The sequence below is a fragment of the Sphaerodactylus townsendi genome, linkage group LG02 (genome assembly GCF_021028975.2).
Source record: "Sphaerodactylus townsendi isolate TG3544 linkage group LG02, MPM_Stown_v2.3, whole genome shotgun sequence".
Lineage (NCBI taxonomy): Eukaryota > Metazoa > Chordata > Lepidosauria > Squamata > Sphaerodactylidae > Sphaerodactylus > Sphaerodactylus townsendi.
The window spans coordinates 117,932,640-117,953,373 of record NC_059426.1 but is presented as its reverse complement, the minus strand read 5'-3'; the positions used below and the strand labels follow the sequence as shown (position 1 = coordinate 117,953,373).

Here is a 20,734-nt window from a genome sequence, read left to right as displayed (position 1 = left end):
TAAATACTAAGGTAACATGCAAAGAGCGACATGCAAGTCATACTTTAATTCAGGAAAATGCTGAGTGATACTCTCCAAACACTGTACAAAATGATACCCATGTGAATTAGCCTATCTGATGCACTCTTTCTGCCAGCCAGGTTATGATAGAAATCAAAATGAAAGTTCTAGTCTTTCCCAGAGATGGGATGGTTTAAAACAGAGTGGACGTTCTCCAAAACACCTTTCACAGGTACAGCCAACAGTATGAGCCTCTTCTGCTGGTACAATTTCATGCATTCAGGGTTCATACTAATACCATATAGTTGAGTTGATCACCTCTCTCTCACATTATTGGTTCTTTCCCCTTTGGCAGGATTTCAGTAGCAGGAGACAGTTATGCAGTTTGCCCCATTATGCAGTCATGTTATTCATACATTTGCCTCTGAAATATAAAACTGCATCATGCAGAAGCAGGTCCCACACTGCTGGCTGCACCTATAAAGGGGACCCAACTTTACTAGAGTCAAGAAAACAATTGTTTGAATACTAAACAATTGTTTAATCAAGAAAGAAAAAAACCTACACAAAGACAGAAGGACAAAATTGGAATGATATTGTTCTACTTGTTTGAATCAGGGCACCTCTTGGATTGGATTGGCAAGGAATGTGACCTTCCATGGGAACTACTCAATCTCCACAGAGAGTTTTAACTCATTCCCTGAGGTTCAGAACATGGAGGAATTTCTGTGCCCCAATGTATCATATGTTGCCCAATGCACACAATGAAAGTAGCGTTCTAGCAGAACAATAAAATCAGCTGCTACCTTCATAACTTTTCAGTGTAGGCATTTTTGGCTTGCTTTAGTAGCAGAATGAAACTATATTATATCAGAAGGGCATGATACCTTCAGAAGATTTACCTATAGAGGGGTATTACTGATATTTGAGAAAGGTTTTAAAGACAAACTATCTCACCTCTGGTGTGACATCCCTTGGTGCGAAACCTGTTCCTCCAGTTGTTAAAATCAAGTTAAGTTCCTTTTCATCACACCAGTCTATCAGCGTCTCCTGAAAAACAAATATTGTCAGTCTTCCTCTGTTCATTGCACATTGAAATTGCAGGTCTGTTGGCTCTTACCAAATATTTGTTACAAAAGGAGTAATTAAATTTGATCAACAGTTGTGTTCCTTTCTTATTTGCCGTCTTTTTTTACACAACACAGTTCAAATGGACAACTATGTCCACTTTAATAAATACATTCTCAGAAAGTGGGGATTACCTTAGTAAAACCTGTGCTGACACTTCTTACAACATAGCACATACACCTGATAAATTCTAAAGAACAGAGTACTGGTTCGATACACTGCTAATATTTAACGGCAATCTGGGGAGGGGGGGCGCTGAAGAAGCGGTGTATCTTCTGTGTAACTGCCACTTATGCTGGTGTAAGGGGCACTTATGCTGGTGTTGGGAAGCCACATGGCACTGCGATGCCTGGGCACCAATGCAGCTGAAGTGCCAGTGATTCACCTGTTACCAGACCAACCTATGGTGGACGAAAGGGATCCTGTTTTCCATGGGATCTCTACCACCTCAGCCAACCCTTAAGGTATCTAGCAGTGCAGTGCCAAAATGGGGGAGCCTGTTTCCAGTATTGGCTCAATGTACCTACAAGGAAAATAACAGAATAATGGAAATAATGGAAATCATAGCCAAATAATGAAATCGTAGCCAAATTTTTGTTGCACACCTTGAACTAGGTTCGCTTGGCATCTGTTCACACTATTTTCACTGTTCTCTATTGGATTTACTCTTTCCTTTTTTCTTTTTGTCCCTATATTGTATATGCCTAATAAAAGTCTCTGAACTGAAAGTAGAAAAATGTTATTTGGACTTATCTGTCTACCTCCAAAACAACTTGCACAGTGCTCTCTCACTCCCTTCCTGACTGGTTTAAGTCAACACAAAGAGAGATCCCTTCTCCAGCCTGTATCATACTGCCTGGTGAAGACAATCAAGATGCGTTAATGTGCTTCCCTGCCCAATGTTGTACTAATGTTTCTTCCTCTGACTAATATCTTCAATGACCACCTTATTTTGTATTGTCATTGTTTCATAGCTGTAATTTCATCAGTAAACTTCCCCGTTGAAGACACTCCCAAGCCTGGAACGTCAGGCTGATATCTCTAATCATTTGACCAACAACCCAACCATTCAGGTTGATGTTCGTCTGTTGTCCTTCCCAGGAAAGGCAGGAAATCTCTTCATCTAGGGAGATTAAGGATCACTCCGTTCTTCCCTATAAGAAGCCCACTCTCCCAATAGACAGTGTTCAGTATCTCTGGACAACTCTTTGTCTGGGATACGGTTCCACACTGCTGTTCTCCCAGGGTTAAGTGTGGGTCACTCAATTCTGTTTACTGGATCATTCCACTCCAAGATCAGGTGACTAAAAATTTTACTGCCCCTCCCATATATTCCTTGTCTATTTTGTTTAATATCATAGCTGCCAGTTCTTTAGTAGGTTGTTGGCCTTTCATTACTATTCAAGCCTCTCCCAAAGGCCTAGGACATTGTAAAGCATCAGCGAAGTATTCATGCAGATCCCAGCAGGGCTGCCTTTTAAATTTGACAGATGTTGATTTTGTTGATTTGAAGATGTTTCAAATGCCACCCCAGTGTTTTCGGAATAGTGCTCAGGGTACTGATTACAACTGGGATGACCTCAGCTGGTTTGTGCCAAAGTCGCTGTATCTCGATTTTCAAATCATGGTATTTAGTGATCTTCTCATGTTCTTTTTCAGTGATCCTGCTATCACCAGGTACTGCTATGTCGATGATGGTCACTTTCTTTTTCTCGATCTGGTGTATTATGTGCCAATACTTTTTTTGGATTCAAAAGTCCCTCAACATCTTGACCTTCTCATTTTCCATGACTTTCTTAGGACAATGTTCCCACCAGTTTTAAGCTGTAATTCTTGCATAAATTCCAGTGGATCATCTTGGTCACTGAGTTGTGCCTCTGTTTGTACTCAGTCTGGGTGATCTTTTTGCAGCAGCTGAGTATATGAATGACAGTTTCATTGGCTTCCTTGCACAATGTGCACTTTGCATTATCTGAGGATTTTTCAATTCTGGCCTTGATCAAGTTTGTCCTAAACGTCTGCTCTTGAGTGGCTAAAATCAGTGATTCAATTTCCTTTTTCAGGGTTCCAGTTGTTAACCACAGCCAGGTCTTTTCATTGTCCACCTTGTCCTCAATCTTCTCAAGAAATTGGCCATGCAGTGCTTTGTTGTGCCAGTTTTCAATTCTCATTTTAATCTCTTTTTTTCCAGTACTCCTGTTTGGTTCACTGGGCTTTCAATAAATGTTTGTTCTTCACTTCAATCAATGTCTGTTCTTGACTTTCATTCACATAAATGCCCAATACATATTTCTCCTCCTCCACTGTTTGCTTTACTTCCAGAAAGCTTCTTCTACCAGATCTCCAGGGAAGGTATAGTCTATCAGTATTACTACATGGGTGCAAGGCATAGTGCATTGTCATAAGCTTCCAAGTTTTTATATCCAATGCATCCAAATCAGCCTATGTCCAGTTTATGATTCCCGAAGTGTTCCTGATGATGTGTACAGCCCAGGTGTTGATGGCCTTGATGGTATTTCTGCCATTTAATTTGGATTTCAAAATTTTCCTGACCTTCTGGGTGTATTCTCTGCTGACTGCAATCTTCACTTGCCCATGCTTGATGTTATCCAGCTGCAAAATGCCCAGGCATTTAAAGGTTTCCTTTTGGTTGCACTGGATTAGTTGATCATGAGGCATTTCTATGCCATCACTCTGAGAGATCTTGCCCACCTTGGTCACTACAGTGGCACACTTATCCAGGCCAAATGCCATTGGAATGTCTGTGCTGAATATTCGGACTCTGTTCACTAGTGATTGGATTTCTGTGTCTGATTTCCGGTAGAGCTTCAAATCATCCATGTACACAAATGTGGGATTTTTTAGTAAGTCTCTGGCCATTTGAAACTTCGTTTTCTTTAACATCACTGTTAGTGGGATCATGGTGATGATAAACAGTAAGGGCAATAGCGAATCACCTTGGAATATTCCTCGCTTGATGTTTTGTTCCATAGCTTTCATTTCTGACTGTCAGTTGAGTTTTCCACTGTCTCTTCACTTTTTTGGTGAATACTGGAATGTTTTTGCTGACACCAAGCTTGCTCCCTCTTTGACATACTTTCAAATATTTAAACATAGCTATCATGCCACCCCTTTAACCTTCACTTCTCCAGACTAAACATTCTCAGCTCCCTAAGTCTCTCTTCATAGGGCATGGATTCCAGACTTTTTACCATTTTGCTTGCCCTCCTCTGGACACTTTCCAGCTTGTCAATATCCTTCTTAAAAAGTGGTGCCCAGAACTGAACACAGTATTCTAGGTGAGGTCTGACCAATGCAGAGTAGAGTGCTACAATTACTTCCCTCAATCTAGACACTATACTCTTATTGATGCATCCCAGAATTGCATTGGCTTTCTTGGCAGCCACATCACACTGCTGACTCATGTTCAGTTTGTGGTCTACTAAGACTCCCAGATCCCTTTCGCATGTAGTGTTGTCAAGTCAGGTGTCATCCATCCTATATCTGTGCATTTCATTTTTCTGCCTAAGCTTAGTATCTTACATTTATCTCTCTTGAAATTCATTTTGTTAGTTTTGGTCCAGCTCTCTAATCTGTCCAGGTCTGACTCAGTCCTCTGGGGTATTAGCTACCCCCCCCCTAATTTGGTGTCATCTGCAGATTTGATTAGCATGCCCTCTATTCCATTATCCAAGTCGTTGATAAAAATATTGAATAGCACTGGGCCCAGGGAAGAACCCTGTGGCACACCACTAGTCATCATTTTCCAGGATGAAGGAGTCATCAAGTCCAAGCTCCTGCACGCAATCAGGAACCCACAATCAAAGCACTCCCGACATATGTTCATCCAGCCTCTGTTTAAAAACCTCCAAAGTAGACTCTACAACTCTCCGAGGCAGTGAATTCCACTGTTGAACAGCTCTGACAGTCAGGAAGTTTGGGTGCTGTGTGGTTTTCTGGGCTGTATGGCCGTGTTCTAGCAGCATTCTCTCCTGACGTTTTGCCTGCATCTGTGGCTGGCATCTTCAGAGGATCTTCAGATGCCAGACCCCCCCCTCCCCCCACCCCCCCCCCCCCCCACCCCCCCCCCCCCCCACCCCCCCCGCCCCCCCCCCCCCCCCCCCCCCCCCCCCCCCCCCCCCCCACCCCCCCCCCCCCCCGCCCCACCGCGCCCCCCCCTCCACCCCCCCCCCCTCCCCCACCCCCCCTCTCCCCAACACCCCCCCCCCCCCCCACCCCCCCCCCCCCCCCCCCCCCCCCCCCCCCACCCCCCCCCCCCCCCACCCCCCCCCCCCCCACCCCCCCCCCCCCCCCACCCCCCCCCCCCCCCACCCCCCCACCGCCCTCCAGCCCCCACCCCCCCCACCCCCACCAGGCCCCACCCCCACCCGCCCCCCAGCCCCCACCCCCCCAACACCCCACCCCCCCACCCCCCCACCCCCCCCCCCCCCCACCCCCCCCCCCCCCAAAACGTCAGGAGAGAATGCTGCTAGAACACGGCCATACAGCCTGGAAACCACACAGCACCCAAGTGATTCCGGCCGTGAAAGCCTTCGACAATAGTCAGGAAGTTCTTCCTAATGTTTAGGTGGAATTTCTTTTCCTGCATCTTGAATCCATTACTCCGTGTCCTAGTCTCTGAGGCAGCAGAAAACAAGCTTGCTCCCTCTTTGACATGGCATACCTTCAAATATTTAAACATAACTATCATCTCCTCCCTTAATCTACGCTTCTCCAGACTAAACAGCCCCAGGTCCCTAAGCCTCTTTTTGTAGGACATGGACTCCAGACCTTTTACCATTTACATATTGTACCTTCCATTAGCTTCAATGAGAGGTTGCAATTTATGCAACCCTCAACAGTTATAAATTTAGTATTAGAGTAAATGATGTAAAGATTCTAAAAGTTCATACAACATATCATAACAAGGCTATATATGAATTCTGTCCCAGCACTTCACCTTTATACAACAGATGCATTTATACTACAAAATAAAATAATAAGCTGCTGTTTTATAATCAGAACTATAAAGCTAAGTCCCCTGGCTAAGTGTTGACTATCCTGTTTAAATTGGAAGGCAACATAGTCCATAGTTGAACAAGGAAGGACACAGCAAGCAATGAAGGGCTGAAATTTACCTCATCCTTTTCTTATATGTCTATTATTATAAATGATGCTATTATAAGCCAAATTATGAATGCGATCAGAAGGGAACATTGATGTTGCTTCTACCACTATCCTATCTTTAGCTATTAACTTTAAATTTTGAAATGATCCCAAATCCAACAGGTCAACATCAGTTTACAATACAACCAGAACAGTCCATCTAGATTTGAATATGGGTCTATTAATTGGGCAAATTTTAAATGAGGATTTCCCCCCCAAAAAACAGTTCCTTATTTAGCAATTATTTTAATAAGAATTAAGAATACCAACAATCACTTGAACATTTATTTGGAAATATTGTAAAGCATTTCCGAGGTTGATTCCAACAGCTATTTAAAACATATGGGGTGGGGTGGGGGGGAGAAGACAGTACTAATACATAAATTATCATGCATAGCAACATTAGTTTTTATGTAATAAATGTTAATATTTCATAACTTCTTGTTTTATTAAACCAAATATTATAGAGGTTACACAGACATCATAGTTGCTATTTAGAATTTGATTTTCAACCAATTAAAATTAAATAAATTAAATGACTCCTCCTTGCCAGTTATTTTTCCCAGCAGGGTTGCAAGCATCTGATATACAGCCCTATGATTATTCCCAGAACATTTTAGGCTAAAACAGCAATTATATGTTACAATACAAGTAAATAGAACTTGTATTGTATGATTTAAGAATAGCTTGCTAATGTATGTTAACCAGAATTCTTTATTTGTGGATCTGAGAATATCATTTTTCTTTAAAATCAGCATTTTGAAAGATGCAAAGCTATTTCAACCCTGTTGCAAAGACCCATCAGATAAACTGCTTTATCTCAATACCAGCTACAGAAAGTGTGGTATACTAGCCCAAGTGTCAGACGAGGATCTGGAAAACTCAGGTTCAAATCCCCACTCTGCAATGGAAACATTCTGAGTAACCTGAAGCCAGTCACATGCTCTCAGCCTCAACCCTGTCAAATACTGGGATGGGAGACCTCCAAGGAATACCAGGCTTGTGATGTGGAGGCATGGCATGGTAGCAGGCAGTCCAGCTGTGCCTTGATGGCAAAAAACCCACAAAAAATTGGTAGCTGATGGGAAAATATAGATATTTATATCCATACACAATAATAAACAGAAACTAATATACAGATAATAGACTGATAATAAACACTAATAAACAGAAACACTTATAAACAGAAACTATTAGAAATTGGAGGAGTTCACAGATAAGAATCCTATCAGGGCAACCTATAAATTAAAACACAATAACAGAAAACAGTTTCTAGTGTCTTCTCAATCAAAGCAGACCACAAAATGACAACTCAATATGAACAACATATTATATTTCAGTTTGTGTTAGGTATAATAAGACACTTTGCAACCGGAAATATATTGCTCTAAGCAAGGCATAATACCGTGTTTCCCCGAAAATAAGACAGTGTCTTATATTAATTTTTGCTCCCCAAGATGCGCTATGTCTTATTTTCAGGGAATGTCTTATTTTTCTGTGTTCTGTTCGTCGGGCATGCTTCCAAACAAAAACTTTGCTACATATTACTTTCGGGGGATGCCTTATATTTCGTGCTTCAGCAAAACCTCTACTATGTCTTATTTTCTGGGGATGTCTTATATTCAGGGAAACAGGGTATATCAAATATGAATTTTATTACTAAATTTAAGTTCCGTTTTTCTTGATTAATTTTTTGTTAAGAAAATTAAATTATGCCCTAAACTCATGCAAGATAGCTAAATTAGCAATATCCTGTTTTGAACAACAGAAAAACAGATAAATATTAACTGAAACATCATGTTAAGACGATTTTATTTGTAAACCATTAGTGTATCTGACAGTCAACCTGGCCCCATCTGCAGATACTTAAATCCACTGATGGGCCATTTTCAGGCTAGTGAAATATTTCAGCAAAATTTGGGTAACACCCCCCCCCCCGCCAGGTTTGCAGAAACATCTGAAAAGAAGGGTCAAATGGTGGTAACAACCCCCCAAAGAGGAGCACTGTGTGAACATGTGCTGACAGTGCACCTCTGTTGGACCCACTACCAATGTCACAGGCAGAAGTGCTACAGGTTGGTAAGGGGAGGGACTGACAAGCAGAGAGGTAAAGGAAAAGTGGACAAGAGGATAGAGTGGCCGGGAGCAGCATGAGAGGAGGTGCCACTGCTGACCCTACATTGAGAGAGTGAGGAAAGCAGGGAAGAACTGCTGGAGCAGGGAGGTGGCTATGGTCCTTAAATAAGCAAGTTGGCTAAAGAGTGACTGGCTTGCCAAATGCGGGGTGGAGCTGAGTGGGCAAGCTACGCGAGTGCAAGGGCATGGGAGGAGGTGATGCAAGGGACTGATCAGAGTGGCAGAAGCTGCGGAACCCATGCCAGTGATAAGGGCGTGTGAAGAGAGGTATGGAAAGAAAAAGATGAGAAAGAGAGGTGGCAGTGGGAGGAAAACAATGGAAAAGGTTGGCTGGGGCAGGTATCAGAAATCAGAGATCAAAGCAGGAGCCAGTGAGGGAATTCGCCCAGAATTGTCTCATGGGCCCCTACTTCTAAGAAAGAGAATCTCAAATGACTACAAATAAATAAATTTAACAAATGAAGTTGCCATAAATATTTGTATAGTTTTGTATATTGGTGTCCAAGAATATAATTTGAATGATAAAAAGTGAATTTTTTAAAAATCAAACAACACAGGAAGCTCAAGGTCTGACATTTTCAACACAATGTCTGATTCTCTAATTGCCTCTCCCCCAACTGCCCTACCAAGTTGCCAGCAGAGCAGGTGAGCTGCCTGTTGTTGTTGAAGGGTTTGGGCCTCTATCACTGTTTCTCCCCCATGTGCAAAAAAAGGCATGCATGCCACACAATGAACAACTGACTCCCTACAAAATGAGTCATAATCTGCCTCAGTCCACCTTTGTCTTTGAAGCATGTAACTGCCCGACTGTGGGAGCTGGAAAACTACAGCCTTCTAGCTGGTACAAGCAGAACCTTTCCCCCCAGCTGTTTAGCACCTGCAGTATCCCACATTGGTCAGGCAAACAGAACATGTGCTTATATAGCATCATAAAAGCCATCCAATGCTACTGAGCTAGTACAATATTGGAGAGGGGATGAAAACTTTATGCATAAAACAGATAATCTGTTGACAGATAATGCACTTGCCACATGTGTAACAGTCGATACTAAGTCACTGTCTCCCTCAAGAAAAAGCAAACCAGACAATGAAGCATCAGAGTACTGTCAGCTGGGAAGAGATTTCTACACTTTCTCAGTGGAGGCTTGCTCAAGGCATCACACAATTAAAATGTTTTGTTCAGCCTAGGAACATTTTCTGTATCTCATAATGGATTCCACTTGGTAAAACTCTAACTGCATCCTAAGTGGAAATGACCAGAGATTTCTGGAAACTCATTGATCTCAACAGGAATATTTCATGATAGCAAGAGAACATAAAAATAAACATTCCATTTTGAAACATAAAGGAGCTGAAAAAAGAGAGATTAAAACCAAAAAGGAAATTGTAACTGCCTTCAAACTAATAGCACACATTCACCTGGAAATGTATGCTTACTCTGTGAATCATAGCAAGAATCTGAAGACTGGGGGGTGGAGCCTGAAGTGGGAAGACAGGCTTGAAAAGTTCCATGGGACATCAAATGGGGGATGGTGAATCTTGTCCAATATTCACCAACTATGGGTAAAGTAACTTTCAGCTGTTGAACATGTAGGAAATAGGTTCTATAGAAACATGTATTTTAAAGATGTCTCATAAGCTCCATAAATAAAGGCAACAGTTTTGCTACTACCTAAAGTGAAATCAACAGTTATAGCTTAATACTGATGACAAAATAAGTATTCCAAATTATTGCTACTGTGTTTAACTCAGATACTATATGGCTCTTTCATTCATGAAATGTGTTACTTTTCACAGGAACAGTTATGAATCATTCTTAGAACTGTAAAACTCATAAAAATTTCTCAGGATATATATGTATCCCCCCCCCTCTCTCTCTCACACACACACATAGAGAGAGAGAGAGCAGTGAAAGAGACACACAAAGAACAATGTTTGCAAAAATCTGTAACTACTGTGTTTCCCCAAAAATAAGACAGTGTCTTATATTAATTTTTGCTCCCCAAGATGCGCTATGTCTTATTTTCAGGGGATGTCTTATTTTTTCCGCTCCACAGCTGCATGCTTCCAAACAAATTCAACAGGCATGCTTCCAAACAAAAACTTTGCTATGTCTTACTTTCAGGGGATGTTTTATATTTAGCACTTCAGCAAAACCTCTACTACGTCTTATTCTCAGGGGATGTCTTATTTTCGGAGAAACAGGGTATGTACCTTACCATGCTGTTGTTAAAAGCAATGAGTCTAATTTTTAGTCTAGGGGGAAAAGTATCTTTTTATTTTTATAACTTAGCATTAGGGCATACACAGTACATAGTATGCATTACATCAAAGAAGAGCCCCTGAAAAGCCAACAGTAAAGCCAAATGTGTGATACCAAGAACCCCAGAAAGTTTGCCAACATTATATTAAAAAGGTCAGTTACTGCTTTCCATTGTCCAGATACACAAACTTTGTTAGAATGGATAATGTTACCAAATAGCACACTTTTTGAATCTACATTTTAACGTTCATAAGAAGTTTAAAGAAAAGTGTTATTAGTATTAAACAGTTTCAAGATTTTGTGTAATGTAAGAAATTACATTAATACAAAGGTAACAGATTCCATAGTCTTTTAATGGGATTTAATATAATATGCAAAAATATTACAAAATTTTACAACATCCTTAAACATGAGACGTAATATAAAAACCAGGAAACAAGACGGTTATCATCAAATAGTTTTCAATGGTCATATAATCAGCTGTGTTAGCAAACCCGCAGAGCAGTCCTAAACCGTCACACTCTTCTAAGCTCACTGACTTTAATGATTTTAGAAGGGTGCAACTTTGTTTAGTATAGTGCTAATAGAACTGCTTCTGTCAATGTATTGTAAACCTCTTCCTGATATCTTTTATTGTTTCTGTATTGCAACCTGTAGTGTCAGACTAGGGTTTGGAACTTACTAGACAATCTTGGGATTGAGAGACAGAATTATGATGTGATTGGTGTACCATCCATCCTGTTGCTTAACAGTCTCCCTGCCTTAGTTGGGGTGGTTTCAAGGGGTGGTGCTGAAGACCTCTAGGCTGGTTGTCCTGGAGGAGTTTAACATTCATCTGAGGCTGTATTGTTGGGAATGGTTCAGTAATTCAATGTCATCATGACAACCACCGGCCTGTTTCAAGCAATAACTTGTCCTATACATCAATCTGGTATTTTGTTTTGGGAAGGATTAATGTGATCTCAGGGTGGAGGAACTGATGACACTCCCTTTGTAATTGACAAATCACTATTTGCTTCTGTTTAGACTTACAAGGATACCAAGGCTATTAAAATGATCCACCCTAAAGCCTAATTGATGACTTTTAACAGCTTTTGGAGATTTTTGTGATGATACAGTCGTGTTGATAGATTTTTGCCAATGCCCTGGTGGACTTTAGGAAGGAGGGTGGTTGACGTGATTGTTCCCAGATACTCTCTCTTTCAGGTGTCAGTGTACAAGAAGTCCAATTGTTTACTGAGGAGCAGCTGACAACAGAAACACAAAGTACACATCTAGAGTGACCGTGTAGAAAGACTTGAGATGATAACAAACAAGAGAAAGCCCATTTTAAAGATCCTACATGGTTGTGATGGCGGCAAAGAAACAATAATTTTTTATCACCACTGCATCTACATAAAGTATGCCTGTGGAGCTGCCCTTTTGGGATGTGTCCTACAAGAAAAGGTGGACATGTATGAATTACTTTTGCCCTTCCTGGTTACTTAAATCTGCTGTGGGATGGCTGGTAGATTGGGGCTGAGAGGTAGCGAATGCATCCTTAAAAGAGGGAATAGTCACCTAAGTCTTAAAAAAGACTGTGGTGTGTCCACTACTGCTGAAGCCTATTCTGGTCCCAGTAGATTTCCATAACTATCAACCAGTCTCAAATGGTCCATTCTTGTGCAAGATGATTGAGCAGGTGACAACTCCAAGTATTTCTGGATGAAGTGGAATGTTTAGATGCTGTCTCATTTGTGCTTTGATCTGGTTATGGGATATATACAGCCCCGGACAGAGTTGGACAAAGGCACTGTGACTTCGCAGGTGAATTCTTCTAGACCCGTGGTGGCAAACCTATGGCATTCCAGATGTCCATGAACTACAATTCCCATCAGCCCCAATTGGCCATAGGTTCGCCACCACTGTTCTAGACCTTTCAGTGGCTTTCAGTACCATCTATCATTATATTTTTCTGGACCACCTGTTTTACCATGGTTCTGGTCCTACCTGGAAGAGTAAGTTTCAGAAGGTGCTACTGGGGGACTGCTACTCAGCTGCTTCATGTTTGGCCTGTGAGGTTATGAAAGGTTCAATCTTGTGCCCTACATTTTTCAACATCTACATGCTGGATGAAGTAAACCAGTAATTTGGCCTGGGTTGTCACCAATATGCAAATAACACTCACTTCTAACTTGTTTATGGCCACAGGGAGGGTATAGGACCTCTGAACTGGTATTAGAAGGAAGTTCTGGAGTGGATGTGAGCTAATAAGCTGAAGCTTAATCCTGACAAGACAGAAGTGGTTCCGGCGGGTGGAAGGTCTGACCCATGTTTCAAAGAACCACCCTTTCTGGATGGAGTTGCACTCACCTGAAGGAACAACTCCACAATTTGAGCTGATCTTGAATTCAGGACTGCTGCTGCATAAACTGTTGGCAGCTGTGGTTAGGAGTGCCTTTTACCAGTTTCAGCTGGTTAGGCAGCTGCAGTCTTTCCTGGGCAGAAAAGATTTGGGCATTGGCCACAAGGTGTTAGTGTTGAACATTAAAGCCCTAGATAGTTTAGGACAGACATACCCGAAGCATCACCTTCTTCTCTATGACTCTACTCAACATTGCAGATCTTCTTAGGTCCTGCTTTGGGGGCTGCTGCCTTCTGAAATTAGGCAGACCAGGAGACAGGCTTCTTTGCCCTGTCTCTAAAATTCTGGAAATCTCTTCTCAGGGAGACTTGTCCGTCTCCTTGCATTGCCATTTTCATCCAAAGAGTGAAGACATTTTTGTCTTATTTGGCGTTCCCTCAATGATCCCTCTTTCCTGCCTGGCTCCATTAAGCCAGCTGTCTAAAATACTAACTTCAAATGCCCAGGAAAGAGTTGCAGAATCAGAAAGTAACATGGGAAATCAGCATTCCATGCATGCATGGTTGGATACAGGCCTATATATTTATTCAAATACAAATACAGATCTTGTTCACTAAAGAAATACCCTCCAATGTCAACAGAAAAAAGCTGTGTAGCCTACAATCTAAATGCTTTCCCAATAATTATTTGATTAAAATTAGTTTCCTTCAGATTCTCAATATATAAAAGGAGAGATGTTAGGCTAATAACTAAGATAAAGCTGAATGTTGTGGCATCTGTTTGAATAAGTTATTTCTCTGCAAAATGAAAAAGTTCAGGAGCTTAAAGGGATGAAGAATTTAATCATGTACTAACTACTTCATATCAGCCACACAGTCATACACAAAATGGTATTATGGTATCAAACTTCTTTTTAAATGGTATCAAAATGGTATCAAACTTCTTTTAAAATGAATTTTCATTTCCCCCAAAGACACAAAATTATTTACATAATGTCAACACTACAAAAAGGTTTATCTGTATTTAGAACCACTTGCTGAAGTATGGCTGTGACCAAAGAAAGCTGGTGTTGTCTCAAATGAGGGATAACAGTTAAGAAATGGTTCTTCAAAGAACCTTCTCATGTACCTGCCAGAACCTCGAGAAGCTGATCCCCCTCAGCTGACAGAGGAAGCATGGCCAATAAAAGAGAAACGATTCAGTAGTCTAATTTTGGGAAGTGTCTGCTCTGGAGCGTAGAATCTTTGGACTTTTCCTTGGCTTCTGGGAATACATACACCCACTCCCTGGACAACCTGTGAAGAGTTGGGAACTACAGACCCCTGCTCCAGAAGGGAGCAATGATTGGCCTTTATTTTGGCCTCAGCAACAAGGATAATGGGGAGCAGGGACATACAGAAAAGCCCCATTCCAGACAAACTGAAAAGCATCTTCCCTGGAAACTTTGGCCAACCCCACTCTAGAGCAACAGCTGTGGCACTTCTTGTTGCGGAGAGAAGTGAGTAGACCTACTGCTGGGGACCCCCAAGTAGCAAAACCAGGTGTAGATAAGACCAATTTAAGGCCCATTCTTGCTGGAGAGTTAGGTCTTCACTAAGAGAATCTGCTAGGATATTGGACTGCTATGTGCATTGCTATTAGATTGACTCAGTGCTGAATGGCCCAGAATCACAGGTGGATGGAACTTGTGATGCCTTGCTTTTTCCCCCAGAATTTTGTGGCCACATAGTCAGTCAAGACTCATCCCCCGCTTGCCAGAAATCAGGACTGAAAAAGAGACACGAGCATATCTCACTGCCCTGAGCTCTAAATCATTTATATGCAGAGAAGACTCTGTTTGTGACCACTGATCCTAAACACAGTGCCCTTCATAATCCCCCCTCCCCCAACCTTGAAGGGATGCATCAGTAAAAATTTGGATGTCCACAAAAGACACTCCAAATGGCACACCTTCCAAAAGATTATTCATAGATTATCCATAGATCACCAAGCTAGTGATCTAATAACAGATCTTGGAATGGAAAGGATCCTATGCTGCGAGTCCCACAACATATCAAAATTGCAGATAAACCAGTTCTGCAGCAGTCTTAGATACAACTTTGCAAAAGGGAGGACTGCCTTTGTAGAGGCCAAAGCACCCAAAAGCATAACACCCGAGGCTCTCTGACACCTCTTTCTCTGAAACCTGCGCAAAAATGAACCAATAAATTCTAGACATCGGGAAGGAGACAACTGAGATTTTTTTACAGTTAATTAAGAGTCTCAGTCTATCCAGAATATGACACATCAATAAAACCTGTGCCTCCCCATCTTTAGTAGAATCCTCTACTATAAACCAGTCAACCAAAAAGGAGAATATCTGGCAGCCTAGGGTGGCCAAATATGATACAACCACCACCATGGACCTGTGGTACTGTGGCTAGGCCAAAGGGAAGAACGGCAAACTGGTAGCATTGATTCCCACATTTAAACCTGAGGAATCATTTACATGTAGGATAAATAGACACATAAGAATAGATGTATTGCAAATCTACAATTGCAAACTATGAACGTTGTTGTAACAGAGAACTGACATCTGATAAGAACAACATTTCATGCCCTCAGATGTCCATTCAAATTATGCAGCCCCCCCCCCCCGATTTCTTATCTATTAGAAAATATTGGGATACTAGACCACTATTTCACTCTTATGGGGAAACCCCAGTCACTGCCCCCTTGTCCATCTGTATAGCAATCTTTAATTTTTTCATGCAAATACTAGTGCATTCTGGTCTGAAAAAGTCTTAGGACACACTTCCATCTTATAACTGCTTATTCTGACTACCTTTCCACACCTTGTCCATTCTGGAATGTGATTTGTGACTTTCTGAAAAGAAGAATTGCAGGGGGTTGGACGTGATGGCTCTTGGGATCTTTTCCAACTCTATGATTCTATGATTACCATATTTTAATCTCCATAAATCTTGCAGCTTCAATTTTTCTACTAAGTCAAAAAAGGTTTCAGATTGCTTACCTTCTATTGCTTTTCTATTGCTGTCCAAATTCCTGTCTAGCCATGTCAAGGTTACTCCATTGAAATCTCCCACCAATATACTTTCACAAGAATATTCTAGTGACATTTGTTCCACTTCTTCATGAAATCGTAGTTTATTGTCATTTGGAGCATACACACCAACCAAAACTGTTTTAATTCCAGCTACTGAGACTGCCAGAAACCTTCCTCTCTCATCCAAAAATAACAATTTTGGCTCAAATTGTGTTTTAACATAAAGGACAACTCCTCTTTTTTTTGGTAGAGTCTGATGTAATAAATAAATAATAAAAAATTAATTTACCAGGTACTTCCAGTCCTGTTTCTTAATATGTGTTTCTTGCAAACAAATTATATCTAATTTCTGTTCCCTAAGAATTTTTTTTCTTCTTTTCACTAATGAGTCATGTCAAAATTTTATAATCCATTGTGTTTAGTTGTCTTGTGGTTGTTCTACGTCCTTTACTTATGCAAAAATACCTCTGCTTTCAGAGTTTCCAAAATTCTAAATCTTTTGCCTTTGAAATGGAAGGAAACTCATTCTGGAACTTTCCATCTGAATAGAATACCTCTTTTTTTCAGTAGTTCAATCAAGTGCCTATACTCTCTTATCTTGCTCAGAGATCTAGGTGGGATCTCTTTTAGAATTATGATCTTTGTTCCCTCAATGAGCAGATTGTTTGCAAAGTGAGCCTGTAGTATCCGGTCTCTAATAGATCCTGATGAGGCAGTCTCTTGGTAACCTCCTTTGTTTGGCAAAGTTGAGTTTATGCAGAAGGCTTTATCAATTTTCCCTTCCATTATCTTAGGTTTTACATTTAGTAGCTGAGCCAGCTTTGTGGCAAGGAACTGTTTAATATCCTGTTCCTGCACTTCTGGGATTGATCTAAAATGTAAAGAATTTTCTCTTTGCCTGTATTCTAACATAGCAATGTGGCCTTGGAGAATTTCATTCTCCTCTTCTAGATGTAGAACCTTTAGGTCAACCCCATCTAATCTTTTACATCCTCTGTAAGGTTCTTGGTGGTGACATCAATTACATTTACTTTTTTGTTTACTTCTTGAGAGTTGCTGTATTTACTTCCAATGTATCATGCAATTTATTAAGCATGTTCATTAAATTCTGCATTACTTATTTTATCAGAATTTTGCTCCTCATTTTTTTGCTCATTTGGCCCTAATACTTGACCTGGTTTACCTTTGGTAGGGTCTTGCTTGCTTGCCATATTTTAAAACTCACAAACAGAACTTTCTCAAACTAAAATATATTTCCCACCACGGTATTTTCCCTGATCACAGACTCTTCACTTCCCTGTACTGTCGACTTGTTGTAGTGGGTATTTTAGGTTTTAAAGTAAAAAAAATTCTTCCCTTACTCTAAATCCTTCTCCCTCTTTTCTTGAAGTGATTCAGTTTTATGACATCATGAGCACCAGACCCGGCATTCCTCTCCTCCTCTCAATTTCTCACAGCTTGTTATCTCTTCGTTACATAAATATTTTGATCTGATAACTCATTCAATTCTCATAAGTTTCAATACACATTTGTCTTATTTTAATCTCTCCACTTTAATCAACACAAATTTCAATACGCATTTGTCTCACTTTAATCTCTCCACTTAATAAAGTTAAGCAAACTTTCTAGAGTCTTTTTGTTTCCAAATCATATTAAGACCCTTTGCTTATTTTGAATTGAAAAACTCACAGTTATTGCAGGATCCTTAGGTCTTTATTTCTTTAAGTCCATCAAATAGCCAGTCTTTACACGTCTTATTTCCACGAGATAGCTTCTTTTTTGTAAATCCTCAAGTGAGTAATCTAGGTAGAAGAAATCTGGTTTGAAGTAGCTTAACTCCTTTCAGTTTCACAGCTGGGTTTAGCTGAGATGGTGGTCCCATTCCCAGGTTTCAATCTAGGGCAGAAAGAAGCATCCTCCGACACTCCCTTTTCCCAAGGAAGCCTTTAGGAGATACGTGGTTGATCTCGAGTCTGTCTCCTTGATCCGGAGATGACAATCAGGCTTGAGAGGTCTCTCAAAACTGATAAACCCCCAGTTGGGTCTCTCTGCTTTCACAGGGAGCTGCAGTCACTTCAACCCCACACGGGAAGTCCTGGTGTGAGTGGGTTATTCTGATATAGATCCGGGCTCTGAAGGTTGAGGGCCAGTTCTGTGAGAACTGAGCAACTTGAAGTAAGAGCCAATAAGGAATTTACGCCAAGGTTCTGTAGATAACCATTACACAGAAACCCTAATACTGGTGACTTAGTTTAATTTCTCTGAGTAGAACTTACCCAGATATGGGTTAGTGAAGCTCCTGAGGGTGGTGGAAGTGTAAATAGAGAAAGGATTAGGTTTTCTGGAAGATAAACACAAATCCCTCTCTGGGAAGCATTCTGTGGAACAGATGTCTCAAGAGAGATAGTCTAGGAGTTAGTGGTTTAGGATCTGTGTCTGTTATACTTAACTGAAGTGAGGAATTAAGTCTTGTCAGCATTGGAATCAGAGATTTCCAAACAATAAAATAAATACCTCCTGAGGATAAGGACACATTTTTTAAAGTAACAAACTTGAAGGCACTGGAGTTAGTGACCAGTGCGACCCTTGTAACAACAATTTAAATGTAGTGAAACATCTTGTAAAGAAGTATCTTTTCTGAACCAGTTTTTTCAGTATACTTATTAATGTGATTCTTGGCTTAAAACCCTTCTTGATTTACTTCATTTCCTTGTAAATTAATAAACATCTAAATTGTTGAACTTTACATGCCTCTGGTGCCAATTTAACGTTTCTCTGACAGACAGAAATACATTACTGAGTGTCTGCAGTCCGCACAGAGCTACCCATCTTCCTGAATGTAAAGTGCCTTGCAGGGGGATAATCTATCATAACCCCCCCCCTTCTGTGTAACTTTGGCAACTGCTGTATAATCCTTTGGGATTAACTCAATTGAAACCATCCATCTTGTCCCACAACTATTAGGATTAGGTTTTTTGAATTGTGTGTTCCAACTCTATGATTCTATGATTCTAAGTACACTTGGTACCTATACATGATACCTACAAAATTGGCTAGCCACATCTCTAAAGACACCATTGTATATAATGTCTGCCCATGGTGTCAAGTTTATGTACTTCCTTATCTTGAGGAGATGCTGCTGAACCACAGTGGAACCTGGAGGGGAGTGCTTCTGCTACCATAGAATTGGGAGAAGGTGGCAAAACAGGAACTTGCAACCAGATTGCTGAACCCTATAGAGGTTCTCAAATTTTCTTGATGACTGCAAAACTGAAGCTGATTTCTCGCAATTACATGTAGCGATTTCCACCAGTGCTTGGGATAAGCAATGCCACCAGCAGCGTTGTAGAATCTTGCAGCACATCTATCAATGGATCCTTATACCTCTCGTCTTGTGTTTGAGAGGGCATATTTAAGGCTTTAGTCATTCTGATAAGGTGCTCTGAGTACAATGAGTAGGAGGTTCTAGCAGGGGAGTGCCGCTACTGTATACACTTGACTGAAGGATAGTACACTCCTATCTGGGATGGTCGTCCTCTTCCACTGAGAATGCAGCTTCAGGAAGGACGCACATGTAGTGGTGAGAAAGGTAGGGGACAACTGCCTAGTCAGCCAGATCAGCCGAATCAACCCTGGCAATCAATGGAGTGACAGATGGTGCAGCCAGATTTCCCACACAGGAGGTGACTCCTCAGTAGGTTGACATAAGTCCCCATCCGGGAAGGGATCAGAGGTTTTTTTTTTCCAGAATCCCCATCTGAGAAATAATCCAAGTCATATAAAGGGTCAATTGCTATAAATGGGGAAGAATGATCTCTGGCCTAGAACTATGACCTTCATAGTTTGTCTTGCATGACCTTCAGCCCTTGAATCCAAGTGATGAAAGTGATCGTGTGATATGTCACTGTGTCTCAAGGTTGAATGCCTGTCCAGATGTCTTTCCTTTGGAAGACTTTCCACACTGAGGCATGGTCAAGCGGCTATCCCAATGGCTGGAGGTAGAGCACCAAGCTATCTTTGAAGTTGAAGTCCTGTCCCTTGGCAATCTAATACAGTTCTGATCTCCTAGCCACATTGGTATAGGATAGGTAAGACTAAGGTCCATATGGTCTTCAATGATAATAAGGGTAAAAAAAAGATCTCTCGACTCTCTTTCCTGGACAAAGAGTGTGACCGATGGCAGTGTAGAGGAGACCTTGAAGATCCTTTTGAAGATATCTTAGCTGGTATGTCATCTTTCCAAGAGGCACCCAACGGGAGGGCATATATAAGGCATTAGTCATTCTGATGAGGTGCTCTGAGTATGATGAGTAGGAGGATCTAGCAGGGGAGTGCAGATATCAAATACCCTTGACAGAAGAACAGTACACTCTTTCTACCAGGTACACTCCTTCTAGCCAGTAAGACCCCTTTGAAGCTGCCTCAGCTGGTATGTCATCTTTCCAAGTGTCTGCCCATTCAGGTGATACTGTCATCTGTCAAGTGCCTCTCTGGTGATTTGAAGCACCTTTGCACTGAAGATTGCTGTACCATCAGCACAAGGTGTTCCAGAGCTGAGTGGAAGTGATGCCGAATTGACTCTGATGGATGTCAGGAGGAAGATGAGTGATGGCTGGATGGCAATCAACTCCGATGTGCCCAACTTTGGCAG

The 20,734-nt window shown here is 41.2% G+C and overlaps 1 protein-coding gene across 12 annotated transcripts in view; it reads right to left on the bottom strand.

Moving 5' to 3' along the window:
* Positions 1-20,734, bottom strand: part of GPHN (gephyrin) — a 403,230-nt gene that overhangs the window by 243,646 nt on the left and 138,850 nt on the right. For 10 of the 12 annotated variants that reach the window (XM_048483966.1, XM_048483967.1, XM_048483970.1 and 7 more), the window contains exon 4: positions 958-1,050. In XM_048483966.1, coding sequence (XP_048339923.1) covers positions 958-1,050 — 93 coding nt within the window. Of the gene's footprint in view, positions 1-957; positions 1,051-17,772; positions 17,886-20,734 lie in introns of those variants that run through there. The other 2 variants (XM_048483975.1, XM_048483978.1) reach the window with 2 other exon arrangements.